This window comes from Equus quagga, chromosome 2 (genome assembly GCF_021613505.1).
Source record: "Equus quagga isolate Etosha38 chromosome 2, UCLA_HA_Equagga_1.0, whole genome shotgun sequence".
Lineage (NCBI taxonomy): Eukaryota > Metazoa > Chordata > Mammalia > Perissodactyla > Equidae > Equus > Equus quagga.
Genome location: NC_060268.1, coordinates 41,548,431 through 41,561,824, shown reverse-complemented (window position 1 = coordinate 41,561,824; position 13,394 = coordinate 41,548,431). Strand labels below are relative to the sequence as shown.

Here is a 13,394-nt window from a genome sequence, read left to right as displayed (position 1 = left end):
CCAGCATTTGTTAGACGTATACCCAGAGAAACTCTTGCCCCCTTTACCAGTACACATATACAATAATATTTATAACAACGTTGTTGCTAATAGCAACCACAACCACCAAAAAAGAAAAGAAAAAAACTAGAAACAACCACTTATTGATTAACAGTAGTTTGGATATTTAAATTGTATTTTCATACAATGGAATACAACATAATTTTGAATTTTAAAAAAGCTGAGGAAACATACAACATGATTCTATTCATTTAATGTTCAAAAAACAGGCATAATGAAACTGTATTGTTAGGGATACATACATATATAGTATAGAAAAACCTAAATAGTACATTCGTTGGAAAAACATACCTATGAATTATTTCCCAAAAGGAAAAAGCCAGATACAAAATGTAGAATAGTGATTCCTCAGGACTAAGAGAGGCACACAGGGGCCTTCAAAGATTTTGATACTGTTCTGTTTCCAAAGCTAGATGGTCAATTAATGAGTGTTTGTTTTTTGTTTTATTCTCTAAACTGTACATATACATTACATACACTCTTCTGTGTGTATTTTACAACTTAATGTTTGAAAAATAATCAAGAAACTATGTCAACTTAGGAGGACATACTTTTTATCTAAAGTAGTTAAATATTTGGCCTTGAATAAATCATCTTTACTCATCTGAGAAATTAATTTATCAAGAGCATCTGTTTCCCTGGAAATACCTGCTAATCCCGTTTTACTGTCTTTTTCTTCTCCTTTCTCTCAGCTATATTATACAACCGTGCAGTGATCTTACCACTGGTATTCTAAAAGTCCGCTTAGTCAAAGAAACGTGCAAGGCATTCCCCTTTTAAGGTTCTCACCTTAATGAATCCTAGCACGCTGACTGGGGCCTCTTTTACCTTCTACTTCATACAAGGATATTTTTATTACTATCGACCTCATCTCCTGTAGCCTAAGATAAAAACAATATCTAAATAGGCCCAGTCATGCTTCTTAGTGAATATCATTCGGAGTCTATTTCTAGCAGAGAAGTCCCATATTGGTGTTTTATAATTCACACTCAGAAGGATTCGTGCCTTTAATTATAATCTGAGTTCTAAGTAGAGGGGTTGTTTGAATTATTCAGTATAGAATAACCAATTATCTGGGAAAACTGTGGGAAAATAAATTTGTGTCATCTATGTTAAGGCAAATGCTGGAGAGCTGATGTAGTGCATCAGAGAAAGTATTAAGGTAGACACCTACAGATAGAGGGAAATACGTGTACACCTGTGGTCTGTCCTTGTTCCCCTGGTGATTTGAATATAATATTCATTTTTATCTTTTCCTGTTTTAAAAAACAGCTTTATTGTGATATAAGCTACATCCCATAAAATATACTAATTTGTAGTATATTTATATAGCTACACAACCATCACCACAAAAAAATTCATTTTTAAGAAGTATATTTTCCAAATTCAGATTAGAATTTTTATTCATTCCTACTCATCTTTCTCTACTCTGACTTAATCCCAACTTTTCCATGGAATTTTCTCCTCCTATTCTGGTGAATACTGACGTCTCCTTTCTCCGAACTCTGTAGCATTTGTCTGTCCCCAAGGACAGACTTTAGATTTCAGTTATCTAGAACTCTGTATATGACTTAAGAGGTAGCAACGAGGCCCTCTTCTATCACCCAAATTCCTTGTCATGCTACTTGAAATTCTTTACCACAGTGCCTAAAAACCCCACCATTAGAAATATTTACTTAGTGAATATGGAGTGTATATTAACTAGTAAGTAGTATCATGTCAATGTTAAATTTTCTGAATTTGATAATTTAGCACTGTGATTATGTAAGAGAATATCTTGGTTCTTAGGAGGAACTCACTGAAGTATTTAGGTATAAGAATTATAATGCCTGCAACTTAATCTAAAGTGGTGCACCAAAAATAACATTAGTAATAATTATACACACACAAAATCATATGCAGTGGATGTGGGGGAGAGAGAATAAGAAAATGTGGCAAATGTTAACAACTGGTGAATCCACATGGAGAGTGTATGGGAGTTTATCATACGAATATGCAATTTTTCTGTAAATTTAAATTAAAAAAAATTTTTTTAAAAGGAAACATGTCCCTTTAGTTCGGTGGCTCTCTGCTCTAGACACACTTTAGAATCATCGGAAAGCATTTAGAAACCACGAATGTCTGGGCCCCACCTCCTAGAGATTTTGATTTAATTGGTCTTGGGTGGGGTCCAAGCATCTGAATTTCTTTTAAATCTCCCGAAATGAACCTTTTGTTCTTTTTATGCTTCTTTTATGTCCTTCAAAACATCTAGCAAGGTTCCAGGCACAAAATAAGTCCTCATTATATTCTGATTGAAGTGAATTCATTAAGAAACAAAAGAAATTTCTTAAGTGTAGCCATAGTCATGTCATGGCTGTTTACCCAAATCAGCAACTATAAATGTATGTGTATCGTATATGCCAACACTACATGAATATTACATGTAGTATGTGTGTATCCTTCCATTATGACAGATAGGATAGGGGGCTTTCACCCTGCCAAAGAGCTGTGCTAATTGTAATTTTAGAGGGTCGGTGCTGCAGGTCCCATATACCTCGCCCACCCCGCCAAAAAAATCCGTCAGATATAGAGAATGAAGTCCAGTTAGGTGGGTCTTCCAAGGAGAGTAAATAGGGACAGTTCATCAAGGGTACTGCTGAGATCAGTGATGGTAAGAACTGTAGACTTGAAAGAAGCAACAAGCTGGAGGATGAGTATATTGGAGAGGACAAGATGAAAAATACTGATATTTAAATTATAGGCAGGAATGATGAAAAGGACATAGTCAAAAGTAGATGGAAATACTTAAATGTATTTGAATGCAGAAAAACAAGTGCCCCCATAGGTAGATAAAGTAAGAAAAAGGGACTGAGAAAGAGTCAGAGATTTGCTGGACTAAAATGTATCTTGAGAGAATTCAAGACAAGATTATAAACTAGCCCAGACCATTTCCTTTTTTTTTTCCTTTAAGTCTCTGGAGCAGTTTTTTAAAATTATAACAACAAGTTCCAGAAAAGAAATGTTGCAAAATTTATATTAAAAGATAATTAAATAGGAAAAAAGAGTACACATATGAAAATTCATCTATTAAGAGTGATTATGCTGGAGAATAATGACAGCACAATAGAATTTCTGGGCACATTTGAAAAGGCTTCCTGAGCGCCACAAACTCAAGTTGCAGTTTACTCCAGTAACAGTAGCATGATGATCACTCTCATGAGAGTGGCTCCTAGACCCCAGAGAATTAGAATGACATCTTTCTTGAAAGGCTCCAGTGAAATCCACCTAGGACACTGAGAATGGAATTTAATTTGTGAATCCTCTTTTTGTTATTCCAGAGTTCCACATAAATTGGGAAGAGAAACCAGTGAGACTGGTAAACTATTTCAATACCTCTTTAATAATACTCTGAATTTATACAATAGTATGACTAATTACCGTGGATGTAAGATATGCAATGGTTCTTTATTCTCTCCACCATCATTAAGGCAAGGGCAGAAGTAGGGATAAAGTTTCTCCATGAAAGTGCTACTGAAGGTGTAAATGTGGGTCATGGTTTTAGCATTGTAGAAGGACACCTGCCCTCCTTCATAATCCAGGTATATTCCCACCTTGTCGAGGTTGTTAATCAGTTTCACATTGCAAGAAGGCAAATCCAGAGCCTTTAGATCTGTTTCGTTCCTTAGTCTTAAAAGCCAGAATCCTTGCTCAGGAGTTAGAGGACAGCTGCCTTTCCGAATGATGGATTCTCTGACGACTCCAACTGTCCACTTTGTCTTCTTTGCCACTTCTACTTCCCAGTACCACTTTCCAGATGTGAAGCCTTTTGAGCTCAGCACAGCCACACTGGAGTCAAACCTCTCTGGATCATCGGGCATTACCTGCTTAATGTCACCATGCCACACACTGGTTCGGTTTTTGGAGAGCACCAGATTTGGGTGAGCTGTTTTAGGGTCGAGAGTTAGGGGAGATAGTCCTAGTAAGAAAATAAGAGAAAGCAGGGCATGGGAGAGAAGGGTGAATACAAATTCCTGTAGTAAAAGACAGTATTTACATAGACACCAGTACTTTATCTCCCCATGCACATACACTGTTAGACAGGTAATAACCTATATGCTTTTTATTGTTTTGGTGTCCATTGGCTATATTCTAGACATTTTTATATTTGTGTTAAAAAATCAGACTTTACTCTGAAGCAATTTATGCTATAATAAAGAAAACAATACAAATGATATAAATCTGTACTAGTCAATATAAGAAAATTCAAATGCTGAAGGGGTAAAGATTAGTTAAGTTTGTCCTAGGAGAGCTTTCTAAGGACAGTAAGTGTTTCAGTTGTGGCATAACATCTGTGAGAGGTATTCATGATGCTTTGGGTAAACCGAGGCAAAAAAGGAATAGACTGAAAACAGTAGCTTGTGTGGGAGAGAAAGTAAGGGCTTGCCTGTCAGAGGCAGGTAAGACTGAGCTAACTGGTATAGAGTTTAGACGACAATGGTGAGAAGTTTATATTTGATTTAATAGATAATGGGTCTTTTGAGATCTGGAGTGGTTTATGCCACTGTTCATCAGAATGTAGTCCACAAACTGTGTGTTTACCTGTCTGGGACAAGATAGTACAGAAATTAAGAGTAAGACTTTAGGGGCCGGCCCGTGGCCAAGTAGTTAAGTTCGCGCGCTCCGCTTTGGTGGCCCGGGGTTTCACCAGTTCAGATTCTGGGCGCAGACATGGCACTGCTTGTCAGGCCACTGCTCATCAGGCCACTGCTCATCAGGCCACTGCTCGTCAGGCCATGTTGAGGCGGCGTCCCACATGCCACAACTAGAAGCACCCACAACTAAAATATACAACTATATGCTGGGAGGATTTGGGGAGTAAAGGCAGGAAACAAAAAAGAAACTTGGCAACAGTTGTTAGCTCAGGTGCCAATCTTTAAAAAAAAAAAAAAATGAGTGAGATCTTAGAAACTTTCATAGCAACCTGGCAGGATAATTTTATGTCAGTTGACTCTAATAATTAAAAAACTGGTTTGCACTTTGTTATCTTTGTTTTTTTTAATTCTACTTTTTCAAGTAGTTAATTTATATTGTATTCTACAAACGTTTCAGTCCATGACAATTGAGATTTTAAAAACTGGGGCTTCATCACAGGTAATTTGATAAGCATTAGTTTAGACAAATCAGTGGGCAGCAGTATAAAAAAGAATTTCTAGATGAAGAGAAGTTGGAAGCATACCAGCAAGGAGATGACACAAATTCTAGGTGTGAGGTAGTTGCACCTTGGCACAAAATTTGATAAAGGAAACATAAAAACTATGTATGTTCACATCATGGACATGGATACATATATGCATACAATTGTTGTTAATGGGTTTATTTATCCTTGGAAGCAAGATCAATCCAATCCAACTCTCTCTTCCCAGGAAAGCCTGAGTCTTTTCCATCATCCCAAGGATTTCTCTTTCCAACAAGAGGCTGAAGAATCCTGAATTTTTCCATATAGGCTGCGTCTTCTCTCCCTCACATATCCCCATCCACTTTGGGTCGTTACTCTTTCCAATGTGAGGACTAGTATTTCTTTGGAGGTATCATAAAGCTTCTTACCAACCTTTTTAGAACCCCAGTGTGCTCTCATCACCAAGCCTCTGACACCTCCAGCTAGCGCAGCCTGCACTAGCTCTGAAGATTCCTAGGAGTCAGCTTTGCATCCCCTCTTTTCTTCTCATGCCATATTCAATTCAATAGTAAATTCTGTCAGCTCCACCTTTAAAATATATTCTAAGCCTGCTCAGAATATATGGACAGATAACTTCCGCAAATACCACTGGCCTGGAACTCCTGCAATAGCTTTTGTCTTTTTCTTTTTTTTTTTTGCAATAGCTTTTTAACTGTTCTGTTTCCACTCTTGCCCATCGTAACCTATTCTGCCCATAATATGCATGAGATCATCTTGTTCTCCTACTCAACACACTCTTACGCTCCCCATCACACCCAAGGTAAGGACTCCAGAGTCCTTAGAGAGCAAAGACCTGCATGATTTCCCCACCTCTCCGATCTCATCTCCCTACCACACTCCCCCCATTTACTTTAATCCAACCACCTTTGCCTTCTGGCTGTTCCTTGAATCATCAAGCTCATTCATACTTCAGGGCCTTCACACTTTCTTTCCTTGTCCCCAGACTCTCTTTCCCCATGTGGTTCACTCCTTTACATTATTTCAGCATTTGTTCATGCAGGTTCAGTAAAGTGTTAATGATAGAATCTAGGTAGGTATAGGGATGTTCTTTATAAAATTCTTTAAACTTTTCTGTATGTTTGGAAATTTCTACAATAAAGTGGGGGTGGGTGGTGAGTTACCTCCTCAGAGGGGTTTTCTCTGGCCATTCCATCTAAAATAGCATGTTCATCACTGTTGGTGCTCTTATCCTGTTTTATTTTTTCATGAATAATTATTTATTGAGTGTACCTTGCTTTGTTTTCTCCACAATGTGTGAAATTATGTACTTGTTCATTGTCCATCTTCTTCACTAGAATGTAATCTCTAGGAGGGCAGGAACTTCATCTGTTTTATCTCCTCATATATGTTCAAAATTTAGAACTGTTCCTAGGTGTTCAAGTAACTGTTAAATAAACGAACTTCAAAGTTCCATTTGAAACCTTGACACCAACTAATTCCACCATGCCTCATATTCCTGTTATCCTTAGCCAACGCTCAGAATATAGATCCCTCCAGTGATTTATCCTCTAATGTACTCTTGTCCCCATTATTCTGTTTCTGGCTTCCTCTACCTTCACTCATCCTCCCACTGCTTCCACCCAACCCTTTCCACTCTGCCTTTTGGAACTCCCTCCCTAATTAACTCTCCTGCATCCTCAGTTTACAGAATTCTCTCATAACCTCCCTACTATAACAGAAACCTGTCTGGTTCTTCCCGAAAAAACACAGCTTCCGAAAGTTCATTAGACTATTCATTTTCCAAATTCAGATGCCGGGGATCTAGTAGCCACCACTGCCACTTCCAAATGCCTACTCTACTCCTCATCCTCATGTAAAAATTACTCTTCATTTGAGGCTCTTGTCGTTTCATATTTCACATTACCCTCTATCTCAATTTGATGCTATCGTGTACAAACTTCCTGGTTACACTCCTTGCAGTTTGGATTAACTTTACTCCTCTACCCCAGCTCCAGCCCAATCATCCCAAGTGATTTCACTGTCCTTTGGATATAGCTACTTCTTGCAGGTCCTTGACTTTACTGCTAGTGACTTTTGACTCCATTACATTTCAGCTGTCCATATCAGTGACCATATTTTGGACTTTGTAGTCATCGGGAACTATTTGTTCTCTAAAATCCTAAACTCACATATCCCACTCTCTTATTTTTTGAGCTTTCTTACTCTCATCTCCGCCTACAACCATTACTTGACTTCAGTAACTACTCTAGTCTCTGATTTCTCCTTACTATCATAATCTATGTGCTTCCTGGCTTAAAATCCTTCCCTAAACAGCTTCATGTTAGTGGCTTTGTTGCCAATAACCTCAACACTTTTATCTTCTTATCTGCAGCACCTGCCATACAACTCTCCAACCCTGAATCTACCTAGCTATTCAAATTCACAACACAGTTCCTGACCACTGCAGGAGGAAAATCACAAAATTGTACATATGGATACCACTACAAATTCATTATTTCCATCAGCACTGCCCAGAACTCCTGTATTTCCCAAATTGAGTCCTCTCCAGTTTTTCACAACAGCAATTTCAAACCTTTAACTTCTTCCCCAAACCGCTATTCCATCACTTCCTCCCTCCAACTCCCAGGCAGAAGAGTTCATCTCCTGCTTCACAGAGAAACTATACTACATCTTATAAAATCCCTTGATTCTTCCCACTCATACTGCCAGCTCCATCTGATAAAATTGTTTGCCTCTACTGTCTTTATCTCCTGTCCAGTTTCAGAGGGAACAGTACATCTCTCTGCTTTAGGTATCTCTTCCTTACTTCCACCAATTATTCCTTTTGTTTTACTGTTGATTCCTGCCTTACTATAGTCTGCTTCCCTTCAGTATGTTTTTAAAAGTCCTCTTTGACTCTACTCCCACATTCATATCTTCCCATCTTTGTGAAACTTCTCAAATGAGTGGTCTAGTCACTTCACTACTGCCTCATTCCAAATAACTCCTGAACCCTTCACAATATAACTTCTACCCATTCCACTCTTTTGAAATTGCCCTTACCACAGTCATCAATTGTTGTTAATAACATCTCTTTTCCAATCACTTTGTAAATTGATCTTCACATTTAGCATGAATAATCACTCCCTTCTCCTTGATGCTCTCTTTCCTTAGATTCCATGTCAACTTCGTTTCCTGGTTTTCATCTTATTTCTCTTGCTAGAATACTTCAGTCGCCTTTGGGGACTTCATTGCGCTTTATCTGTTGGTGTTCTCTATAACATGCTCCCTCCTTGACTGTATGTTCTCACTTTCCTTGGGAAGTCTCATTTCTATTAATAGCTTCAGCTACCTCACTCTTTAGTGATTATTCCAGCCCTGGCCTCTCTACTAGGCTCCAGTTAGAATAGTTACCTATTTGAATATATTCACTTAGTTGTCCTGTAGATCCTTCAATACAATACGGCCAACATTGAACTCAACAGCTCCCTCCAGAATGTGCATCTCTTACATTTCCATCCTTGACATCACCTTTCTCTATCCCTTACTACAAACTACTGTCCAGTACCTTTCAGCTTCTAGAATTCTGTCTCTGGAGTCTATTCTTTATTTTCCATTCCCATTCCCATGCTTTTGGCTTAGATCTTAATAATTTTTTACCTAGATGGCTACAATAGGCTCTAAGTTGGTCTTCTAGCCTCTCCTTCGGAGCAGAAACTACATCTTTTATTTCTATATCCTTGGAGCCCGACTTAGTGCTTAGCATGTAGTAGGCCCTCTATTAGAGTGTGTTTAATAAACGAATGAACTTTGATGATATTTTACTGATACACACAAAACTAAAGGAAATGTATTGAAATATTTTAAATGGAATGATTCCCTACACTGGAATTAGTAAAACCACAACCAGCAGGCCAGCTGCCTTCTTTGTAAATAAAGTTTTATTGGAACATATCAATGGCCATTCATTTACATATCGTCTGTGGTTGCTTTTTCACTATAAAGGCAGAGTTAAGTAGTTTTGACAAAGGCCATACAGCCCACAAAGCCTAAAATATTTACTATTTAACCATTTACAGAAAAACTACCAGCCCCTGCCCTTGAGCAACAGCCTCTCTTGTAAGGCAAGAAAGAAGAAAATATGAACCAGCAGAATAAGCAAAGGCCTAGAAATAAGAAGTATGATGTATATTTTACCCAGGTTTGACCACAGTTACATTATTAGTAAAATAGCCACATATTACATAAATCCCATTTGATTTTCTTAGATGTAAAATTATACCAAAAATAAAGAAAAATCAGTTTATGCTTTAAATGATTGCTAGAAATGAAGTTTGAATTCGCAGGGCAAAGAGGACAGGAAGAAAAACACATTGTGATACCAAGACAGCTAAAATTTTCAGAGTAGAGTAACACAGTGGAGGGAGCCGCATGGAGACTTTCAAAATCTACGAAGAGGTTCCCTCAAGGCTGTGGCTGAATACCGATCTGCAGTGAAACTCTTCAGGGCTAGCAAAAGAATCTCCAGAGAGCAGTAGTCTAAACAATTTCTAGAGCTCACACAAGACTGGGGATAATTTTCAATCCTGCCAGCCAGAATGGGAAAATGTCATAATATGTGGAACATCAGGCAGAGTACTCAGAAGAGTATTACCTTAGAAAGTGGGCTAATTATTTATGTAGATACTCCACCCTCAAGGAGTCGGAGCATAACTCCCCACTCCTTAAGTGTAGGCTGCACATAGTGACTTTCTTCTAAAGTGTACAGTGTGGAAGAGCAGGGGAGAGTAACTTTACAGTGAAGAAACCTTATGAATACTACCTCAGCTAGGTGATTAAAGCCAACATCAATGGTCATAAATTATGTTGACAGTATCTGTGGTTGATATGATGTGATGAAAATGGCACTTTAACTCTGTGGTCTTCCTCTCACTAACTCATAACCCAGGTCTTACCATGAGAAAAATATCAGACAAATTGCAATAATGTGGCATCCTACAAAATATATGGCCAGTACTCCACAAAACTGTTGAAGTCATCAAAAACAAGGGAAATTTGAGAAAGTGTCAGAGCCAAGAAGAGCTTAAAGAAACATGACAACTAAATGTAATGTGGCATCTTAGCTGGGATCCTGGAACAGAAAAATGACATTAGGTAAAACTAAAGAAATTTAAAGAAACTATGGGCTATAATCAATAATAACATATCAGTATTGGTTCATTAATTGTAAAAACAATGTATCACACTCACTGTAAGATAGTCATAATAGGAGAAACTGGCGATAAGGTTTATGAGAACTTTTTGTGCTATCTTCTCAACTTTTCTATAAATCTAAAAGTGTCCTAAAAATGAAGTTTATTAAAAAGAAAAAAATCACTAGCCATGCAAAGCAGCAGGAAAATACGATCCATAGTAAGGAGAAAAATCAAGCAACAAAAACATGCCCAGAAATGACAACAATGATGGAATTAACAAAGCCATTAAAACAGCTATCATAAATATCTTCTATTTGCTTGAGAATGTAGAGGAAAACATGAACATGGTAAGGAGAGAAATGGAAGATACAAAAAGACCCAAATGAAACTTCTAAAAATGAAATGCATCTGAAATGAAAAACATCTTGAACAGGATTAACAGAAGATTAGATAGTGCAGAAGAAAAGATGAGAGAACTTAAGTAGCAGTAGAAACTATTCAAAATGAAGCACAGAGAGAAAAAAGGCTAAAAAATACTGAGTATCAATAACAAATGAGCCAATATGAGGTGATCTAACATATGTAAAATTAGAGCCCCAGAAGGAGAGAAGAAAATGGGGATAGGTGAAATTTCTTGAAGAAATAATAGCTGACATTACTCCAAAGTTGATGAAAACTGTAAACCCATAAATCCAAGAAGTTCAATGAACCACAAGCAGAATAAATATAAAGAAAATCACACCAAGACCCAGCATAATCAAATTGGTGGAAACAAGTGACAAAAAGTAAATCTTAAAAGTAACCAAAAAAAAAAAAGAAATAGTACAGTCAAAGAAATAAAGATAAAAATGATCATAGACATCTCATCAGAAACTATGCAAGTCAGAAAACAATGGAGTGACGTCTTTAAAGTACCAAAAAACAAATCCATCATCTTAGAATTCTATATCAGGGAAAATATCTTTCAAAAAAATGAGGTAAAATAAAGATTTTTTTCAGACAAACAAAAATTGAGATAATTCATCACTAGTATACTTGCACTATAAAAATTGTTAAAGGAAGCTCTTCAGGCAGAGGGAAAAATTACATCAGATGGAAATTTGTGTCTACATCCAGGAATAAAGAGTGCCATAAATTGTAAATATGTGAATATAAAAAATATTTCTTCACATTTAAAATCTCTTTAAAAGATAATTGCTTAGGGGCAGGCTGGTGGCATAACAGTTAAGTTCGCATGCTCTGCTTTGGTGGCCCAGGGTTTGTAGGTTCAGATCCCAGATGCAGACCTAGCACTACTCATCAAGCCACACTGTGGCAGCGTCCCACATAAAATAGAGGAAGATTGGCACAGACGTTAGCTCAGTGACAATCTTCCTCAAGCAAAAAGAGGAAAATTGGCAGCAGATGTTAGCTCAGGGCCAGTCTTCCTCACAAAAAAATAAAAAATATAAATATAATTGTTTAAAGCAATAATAATAACATATGTAGAATTTATAATGTGTAGAAATAAAATGTATGACAAGAATGGCATAAAGGATGAGGAATGTAAAAGTATACTGTTGTAAGTTTTTTACACTAAACATAAAGGGCTATTATTTGAAGATAGAATGGGATAAGTTAGAGATGCATATTGTAAAATCCTAAACCAGCCAAAAATGTAAAAAAAAATTTAAAATAAAGAAATAGAGATAATAATCCAATAGTGAAGGTGAAAGAGAAAACTAAAAGACACTTAATCCAAAGAAGGTAGCTGTAGAGAAAAAAAAAAAAAAGCAACGAAGGACAGATGGTATGAATAAAAACAAATACCAAGATGCTAGATTTAAACCAAATCATACTGATAACATTAAATGGCAATGGTCTAAATACCTCAATTAAAAGACAGAGATTGTCAGATTGGATAAAAAAGCAAGACAACAACATGCTAGCTACATAAAACACACTTAAAATATAAAAACACAAGTTAAAAGTAAGGTGATAGAAAAAGATACACTGTGTGAATACTAATCTAAAGAAAGCAGAAGTGGCAATATCGATATTATACAAAACAGAGTTCAGAAAAAGGAATATTCACAGGGATACAGAGGAACATTTCATACTCATAATGAGATTGATTCATCAAGAGGTCATAACAATCCTAAATCCTAGGTGTATTCACCTAATATTGGAGCTTCAAAATACGTGAATCAAAACTGATGAACTGAAAGGAAGACTCACAGTAACTAATTTCAAGATTTACCATAAAGCTACAGTGACAAAGACTTGTTTATTGGTGTAAGAATAGACATATAGATCAATGGAACAGAATTGAGAGTTGATAGTAGACTTAGAGTTGATTTTTGACAAAGGTACCAAGGTATTTCAGTGGTAAAAAAGCAGTCTTTTAAACAAATGATGTGGGAACAATTGGACATTCATATGGGAAAAAAAAATAACCTTGACCCTTACCTTACACTATATACAAAAATTAACTCTAAATTGATAATAGACCTAAATATAAGAGCTCAACTGATAAAACTTCTAGAAGAAAGTATAGGAAAAAATCTGTGACCTTGGGCTAGGGAAAGATTTCTTAGGCCACAAAGAGAATAAAACAAAAGAAAAAAACTGGTAAGTTGAAATTCATCAAAATTAAAAACTTTTGTTCTTTGACAGACCCTGTCATGAAAATGAAAAGGCAAGCCACAGACTGAGAGAAAATGTTTGACAAACATACATCTGATAAAGAATTTGTGTCCTTTAGGGGATGGCCCCATGGCTGAGTGGTTAAGTTCACATGCTTTGGGGGCCCAGGGTTTCACGGGTTGGGATCCTGGGCACAGACATGGCACTACTCATCAAGCCATGCTGAAGTGGTGTCCCACGTAGCGCAACCAGAGGGACCTACAACTAGAATATACAACTATGTGCTGGGGGGCTTTGGGGAGAAGAAGAAGAAAAAAAAAAGAAGATCAGCAACAGTTGTTAGCCCAGGTGTCAAT

The 13,394-nt window shown here is 36.9% G+C and overlaps 1 protein-coding gene across 3 annotated transcripts in view; it reads right to left on the bottom strand.

The window, feature by feature from the left end:
- Positions 1 to 3,265: 3,265 nt before the first annotated feature.
- The window catches only part of TRIM69 (tripartite motif containing 69), a 49,042-nt gene continuing 38,913 nt past the window's right edge, over positions 3,266 to 13,394 (bottom strand). For all 3 annotated transcript variants that reach the window (XM_046655496.1, XM_046655497.1, XM_046655500.1), the window contains one exon: positions 3,266 to 4,018. In XM_046655496.1, the coding sequence (XP_046511452.1) occupies positions 3,477 to 4,018 (542 nt within the window). In that variant the 3' untranslated portion in view covers positions 3,266 to 3,476. The remainder of the gene's footprint in view (positions 4,019 to 13,394) is intronic.